The 7,341-nt window shown below is 37.9% G+C and overlaps 1 protein-coding gene across 8 annotated transcripts in view; it reads right to left on the bottom strand.

Annotated features, from left to right (window-relative positions):
• Positions 1-1,801: 1,801 nt before the first annotated feature.
• The window catches only part of MLLT10 (MLLT10 histone lysine methyltransferase DOT1L cofactor), a 207,895-nt gene continuing 202,355 nt past the window's right edge, over positions 1,802-7,341 (bottom strand). For 3 of the 8 annotated variants that reach the window (XM_061435970.1, XM_061435973.1, XM_061435975.1), the window contains 2 exons: positions 4,599-4,814; positions 1,802-2,931 (listed from right to left, as the gene is read on the bottom strand). In XM_061435970.1, coding sequence (XP_061291954.1) covers positions 2,887-2,931; positions 4,599-4,814 — 261 coding nt within the window. In that variant the 3' untranslated portion in view covers positions 1,802-2,886. Of the gene's footprint in view, positions 2,932-3,816; positions 3,944-4,598; positions 4,815-5,187; positions 6,299-7,341 lie in introns of those variants that run through there. The other 5 variants (XM_061435971.1, XM_061435974.1, XR_009740239.1 and 2 more) reach the window with 4 other exon arrangements.

The raw sequence follows: 7,341 nt of genomic DNA, 5'->3' as shown, positions 1-7,341 counted from the left end.
GACAATTAACTGAGAGTGAAGGGATGGAAAAAGACATTTCAAGCAGAAGTAACCAAAAAGCAGGAAGAGGTTGCTATTCTTATATATCAGAACAGATTTTAAACTAAAGAGAGACAAAGAAGGTCATTATATAATGAAAAAGGGGTCAATCCATCAAGAAGATATAACAACAAACTGAAAAGACAACCTACAGAATGGGGAAAAGTATCTGTAAATCATGTATCTGATAAGGGATTAATGTAGCCAAAATATACAAAGAACTCATACAACTCCATAGGGAAAAAAAAAATCCAATTTTAAAATGGGCAAAGAACAGACATTTTTCCAAAGAAGACCTACAAATGGCCAACAGATATATAAGAAGTCATTTGAAAAGTTCTTCAACATCACTAAATCATTAGGAATATGCAAATCAAAACCACAATGAGTTATCACCTCATGCCTGTTAGATGGCTATTATCAAGCTACCATCTGATCCAGCAATCTCACTTCTGGGAACACATCCAAGGGAAACAAAAACACTTATGTTGAAGAGATATCTATACCCTTATATGTTCATAGCAGCATTATTCATATTAGCCAAGACATGGAAATAATCTAAATGCCCATTAATGGATGAAGTTGCTGTGTTATGTACATGTGCGTGTGTAGATTTTGTAATACAGTATGGTGGCACATAATTCATGTGTGATGGAGTATTATTCAGCCATAAAAAGGAAGTAAACCCTGCTATCGTGACAACATGGATGGACCTTGAAGACATTTTGCTAAGTGAATTTAGTCAAACAAAGACAAAATACTGTACAATCTCATATGTGGAATCTTATTTAAAGAACAAAATCTAACTCACAGAAAAGAGGTGGGGTGAGGGAGAGGGAATTGGACAAAAGTGGTCAAAAAGTTCAAATTTCCAGTTACAAGATAAATAAATATTAGGGCTGTAATGTACAACATGATGACTATAGTTAACATGATATATAGAGAAGTAGTTAAAGAGAGTGAATTCTAAGAGTTTTCATCACAAGGAAAAAAACTTTTTGCTGTTCTCTTTTTTTGGTATCTGTATGAGATGGATGTTTAACTACACTTACTATGGTAATTATTTCACAATATATGTAAGTCAAATTTTTATGCTGTAAACTTATACCATGCTGATGTCAATTATATCTTAATAAAACTGGGGAAAATGGCAGTTATAAACATTAAATTTTATTAACAAAAACTTTGTACATTTTCTTTAATACATGTGGAATTTTACATCTAAGTAAAATAACAACACATTCAAAATTTACCATTTATACAAATTGTTACAGAATAACAACCAGTGGGTTAAATAAGTAAAATAAACCACACCGATTTTTTTTTAATTATCTACAAAAGATTTGACTTTCTTTAAAATTCCCCTGAACATATAAAAATAAATTAATTTTACTTTTCAATTAAATCTACCAATTAGAAATATTACAAATCAAAATATCAATGTTATCTTATGAATTTTTCACAATACAAAACAGATTCACAAAACCTTATTTACAGAAATGAGGTAAGAACTGTGCAATGTTTAACCAAGAGACATATTGCAGAATTAACATGTTCTTCCAGCTAAGTACACAGTGGAGGTCTAATTATATCTGGGTCTTTTTTCCACTAATAATTCACACATTCAAGAACAGTTCAGTGATTACATCCCCAATTGTTTAATTTATATACTCTGCTACACTGTTACCCCAGGAATGGGGCTACCCAACGTGGAAGGGGTGTAACATAGATTTCACTTGTTTCAGGAACTGCTGTGGTGGTGTTTGTTTTTTTTTTTTTTCGTCTTGTTTTGTCTGTTTGAAATCATTGTTAACAACGAGAAGTTGTCTAAAGAAAAAAAGAAAATTCTTACCAAATCCACACATTTTTCTTGTGACTCATTAGTGGATAAATACCCAGGTAATAGCTTCGCCTGAGCTATCTACAGTGGCATAGAAAGTTCTCAATAAAGGCAGAACCATGGGGAAGGCTGCTGTTGCTACTCAGCTGACCAGAGCCACTTCAGCACAAGGCAGGTACTAACAGGCACTTGATTCAGGCCAAACCCTACCAGCAGTTTCCAGAGTGGCCCCTCTTTCATTTTGAATTGAGCTGGTTTCCCCAGCAGCCTTAGAGCTCACTTAACTCGAGGTTTCTTCAAAATATGAGTAGGTCTTAACACTAAAGAAAAAGCATTTAGCAAAAGAAAATTACCTTTAGCAGAAGCAGACATTTACCATCCTAACTTGATTACCAAAATTGGCCAAATCCCATTAGAAAGGAAATTTTTATAACAAAGATTGCCAAGTCCCAGTGGATGACCTATTTATTTGTAATATTTAACCAATAAAACTCTAGAAGAAGAAATTAAACAGTTCCTTGAAATTTGTTCTAAGGTTTGACTCACAGAGCAAATGTACTGTAACCCAAACAAAAGATCATATTTCATGTTCCAACTGGTACAATAAAATCAAATGGTTTATAAATGGAACAAGTCTTTAGTTTTCCTAGTCATCTCTGCAATTTATAATCAAAATTAGTTGTGTACCAACTATATTAAATTTCTCTTAGGTTGATAAACTCATTGCCATGTAAATTATTTCACTGACCAAAGTTAGCCATTAAATTTTCTTTCAAAGTTCAAAAAAATCTGGGAGAGGGGTAGGGGATATGGGAATTTCATTTCAGTGCAACAAAGCAACATCAACCAAAGCCTTACAAGAATGCTCTTGTGGCAATTAATCCTTTGTCGTGCAGCTGGTTTCTTGTTGCATTTCTTCATAGGTGTAGTAAAAGGACTGCAACAGCAGCCAGATGAAGTGCCAGGACAGCAGGATAGGCCATTTCTAGATGTTTTTTTCTCAAGTGTCAACTTTTCTCTTGAGCAACAGGCCCACTTTTATCACTAAGTCTCTGAGGTTAAAACAAACAAAATCAAATGTATTAGCTAAAGAAATTTTTGGCCCACACTTGAAACAATCTCCTCTTAACTGAAATTGTAACTGAGATAAAAGGTAGTATATATGGTTATTCCTTTTTTCTACAAGTCAGCATGGCTACTTTTCAGCATAATGTAAGGACATGAAAATACTGGTAAACATTTAGTTGCTTTATATTAAATTCAGCAGTACACAAAGACAGAAGTACTCCTCTGAGGCAGGACTAATAAGGAATGAAAAGTAGAAATCATCCCTCCAAAACGGACTTTTCCACGGTAGTAGTAACACAGTCATGTGGAAAATGAACAAATAAGGAAGTCATGGGTTCTGATCCCACATACATGCTATCTGTCCTTTGAACTTTAACCTCTTTGAATCTCCCTATTTTAAAAAACAGGTTTTTTAATAGTTTAAAGACTGGAACCATATATACTACTGTCTCTAATAAAGACACCTGTCACACAGCAGGATACTCATATTACTTCCCAGCCTTGTAAAATACATTTCATATTGTATGACCTTTTTGATTTTAACACAAGAAAAAACTTTAGAGCAAAAAATGGTTAAAAAAAAAAATCTAAATCAGTACAGAATCAATGAAATTTCCATGTCTGCAAAACTAGGTTTGTGATAATGATAATGACAGTATTCACAATCAAGAAGTCAGAGGAACAGTAGGGTAAACAAAAAGCATTGAAGAGGTAATGAAAACCAGTATACTTTATTTTGAACTAATTCTTGTTACTAAATACAAACTAAAGCTTCTGAAAACTAAAAGCACAGTAAAGAGCAAGGTTTCAAAGTAATGGGAAAGAGCAAACATTGTGACTTTGAACACCGTTTTTGCCAAGTCTCCCACCTCATTCTTTCCCTTCTTCCTTTTCCTGGTGTCCAGTCTCCATTCTATATCCCAATATCCTTCCTCTAACAGGGTTCTGCCCTCAACTGGAATTTAGGGGAAACATTTATACTCCAGTAAAGTAGACCTGATTGAAGGGGAGAATTAATAGAAAGAAACAGCCTTAAAATGTGTGCACTGTACACATAAGGATACTGTTCCTGCACCCATTGTTCTGCTATCATTTACATAAGATTAAAAATTTAAATTTCATTACAATTGTGATTATGATTTACTTTCTATTCAGTAGAATAACTAGATTGCCCTAAAGTTTATATATTAATTTTACTGTAAGTATAATTCAGTTTTAGCACATCTGAGCAAAACAATAAAAATAATCCTAAATTATCTAGACTATTTCTATAGTTAAACAAATCACTTAAACAAAGATTCTCAAAATACCAACTACTTATCTTTTGATTGGACTGTCCCATATCACTTACTATACCAAAACATTTTCATTTTGAAAAACTGCTGAATTATAAAACAGCCTTCCAACCTTATGTGCAAATTCAAACTGATATACTTAGGGGATATATAAACTGGCTTAGGTCCTTTGTGTTTACAATATCCAGCTGCTGAAACAACTGGTTTTAAGAAGAAATTATCTGGGGGATAATATATTTTAAAAGAGAGAGAAGGAAAGAGGGAGGAAGGGAAGAAGGGGAGGGCCGGACGGTCATCTCTAATCACTAAAATTGGCTCTGTGATTTCACTAGCTGTAACAAAACACAGATACTTACTGTTACCTTCTGACTTGCATTATCACCATGGATGGTGAGGAACGGGTTGGTGGTGGCTGGGTGAAGTGGAGGCGCCTGCGTGCCTGCAAGCAGGTTGTTGATGGGTATCTGCGTGGGTCCCGGGATCTGCAGCTGCTGGAGATCAGGCTGGTGGTGCTGCTGCTGCTGCTGGTGGTGCTGTTGCACCAGCTGGTATAGAAGTGCCTGGTGCTGCTCCTTAAGCAAGAACACGTGGGAGGGGTGAGTTCCCAGCCCAGACAAGCCAGCAGGACAGCCTGCCTTGTCTCTTTTCTTCTTTACTCTGATACTAGGTACTGAAGTGATGTCAAAGTCATACTACTAAGAAACACAACAAGAGTCTCATCTGGAAAAACACACTGCACTAGAAAATAACCATCTACTGTAAATGTCAGTATCAGCGAATGGTTTTATTTTCAAAGTGGAACAAGCAAAAGAACCCCTATTCAAATGAGGTTGTACATGAGAATCAAGGAAAATGGCAACTTAGAGAAGCCACGGTGATCTGTGTTTGGTTTTAGAAATCCCTCCTGTAATTCTGGGAACTTAAAGAGTTATTATGCTCTTATTCTGAGAACTTTAAAAGTTATTTTAAAAGGTGGGTGCAAACGTAATTGCAGTTTCAGATCACGTATTTTAAATAATTATAACTAGGCTCAAATACATCTTTATTAATCAAAATAGGAACCATTACAATTAACACGTTTTTGTCAACGAGAAATAAACGTGCTTATTCCTGTAGCATAAAAATCCACGCTTTGGGATTCGATGAACTCTTGGAAAGCATTCTCTGCCTCCTGCTGGTCGTGGAAGCATTTTCCTTGCAAGAAGTCGTCAAGATGCTTAAAGAAGGTCAGGTGAATACAGTGGATGAGGCAAAACTTCGTAGCCCAATTTGTTCAACTTCTGAAGCACTGGTTGTGTGAATGTGCAGTCGGGCGTTGTTGTGAAGAACTGGGCCCCTTCTGTTGACCACTGCCGGCTGCAGGTGTTAGTTTTCGGTGCATCTCATCGATTTGCTGAGCATACTTCTCAGATGTAATGATTTCACTGGGATTCAGAAAGCTGTAATGGATCAGACCAGCAGCAGACCACCAAACAGTGACCATGACCTTTTTTTGGTGCAAGTTTGGCTTTGGGAAGTGCTTTGGAGCTTCTTCTTTGTCTAACCTCTGAGCTGGTCATTGCTGATTGTCGTATACAATCCACTTTTCATTGCACATCAAAATCAGATCAAGAAATGGTTTGTTGTTGCTGCGTAGAATAAGAGAAGATGACACTTCAAAACGACGATTTTTTAGATTTTCAGTCAGCTCATGAGGCACCCACTTATGGAGTTTTTTCACCTTTCCAATTTGCTTCAAATGCTGAACAACCATAGAATGGTTGACACCGAGTTCTTCAGCAAATTCTCGTTTAGTTTTAAGAGGATCAGCCTCGATGTTGGCTCTCAATTGGTTGTTGTCAACTTCTGATGGCTGACTGCTATGTTCCTCATCTTCAAGGCTCTCATCTCCTTTGAAAAACTTTTTGAACCACCACTGCACTGTACATTTGTTAGCAGTTCCTGGGCCAAATGTGTTGTTGACATTGCGAGTTGTTTCCACTGCTTTACGACCCATTCTGAACTCGAATAAGAAAACTGCTTGAATTTGCTTTTTGTCTAACATCATTTCCATAGTCTAAAATAAATATAAAATAAATAGCAAGTAATAAGTCATTAGCAAAAAAAAAAAAACCATAAAGCGAGAAATACTCATTAAAATGATGTATATATAACATAACCACACTTAAGAATGTATTCCAATATCAAACAGTAAAGTTCAACAAAACCGCAATTACTGTTGCACCAACTTCTTAACTTTTAAAGTTCTCATTCATGCTGACAGAAAGAGTGCTCTCCTGATGTGGTTATCATACCATGCCTTCCAGCATTCCTGAATGCTTACTGTGATTTGTCAGGCACTGTTCTGGGGAGAAGAAGTGTTAGGATGTGATTCCTGCCAAGGGTCAAGCTAAACAGTAGTGTGAGAGAGACTATTGGGGGGGGGGGCGGTTTCAGGGGGCCCTCACTTGGTAACAGATGCAAGGAGATGAGGGAATTCTCTATGTGGACTGGGTAGGGTGAGGAGGAGGGCAAATGGTTCTAGGCACAGAGAATGCTAGCCAGTGCTGAGGGGCCCTGTGGGTGTAGCCAGCATGACCCAGGACAAGTGAGGAGACTGGAGTTGGGAGTGGAGTGAGCAAGACAGAGGCTGGAGAAGGAGGAGGGTAAATGTTTCTAGGCACAGAGAATGCTAGCCAGTGCTGAGGGGCCCTGTGGGTGTAGCCAGCATGACCCAGGACAAGTGAGGAGACTGGAGCTGGGAGTGGAGTGAGCAAGACAGAGGCTGGAGAAGGACGAGGGCCTGCAGTGTGGCCGAGAACACTGGCTCTTCTCAGAGTACTGTCGGAAGGCAGAAGAAGCAGAGGAGTGTCACAACCTGACCGGGCATTTCTTGATGGATTCAACGTGAGGTGTCAAAAGAGAGGGGTGAAGTAAAAACGGCAGGGATTTTTGGCTGAAGCAGCGGGAAGGATGGAGGTGCATCAGCTGCGGTGGGGGCACCGTGTGGCAGGCCAGCAGTTCAGTGTGGCCACGGTATGCCTGCACCATCTGTTAAGAGAGCCAAGAGGCAGCACCAAGGAAGCAGTGGATATGAGAGCTTCCAATTCCAAAGAGAGG

The sequence above is a fragment of the Bos javanicus genome, chromosome 13 (assembly GCF_032452875.1).
Source record: "Bos javanicus breed banteng chromosome 13, ARS-OSU_banteng_1.0, whole genome shotgun sequence".
Taxonomy (NCBI): domain Eukaryota; kingdom Metazoa; phylum Chordata; class Mammalia; order Artiodactyla; family Bovidae; genus Bos; species Bos javanicus.
This window is presented reverse-complemented; position numbering and strand designations above follow the sequence as displayed.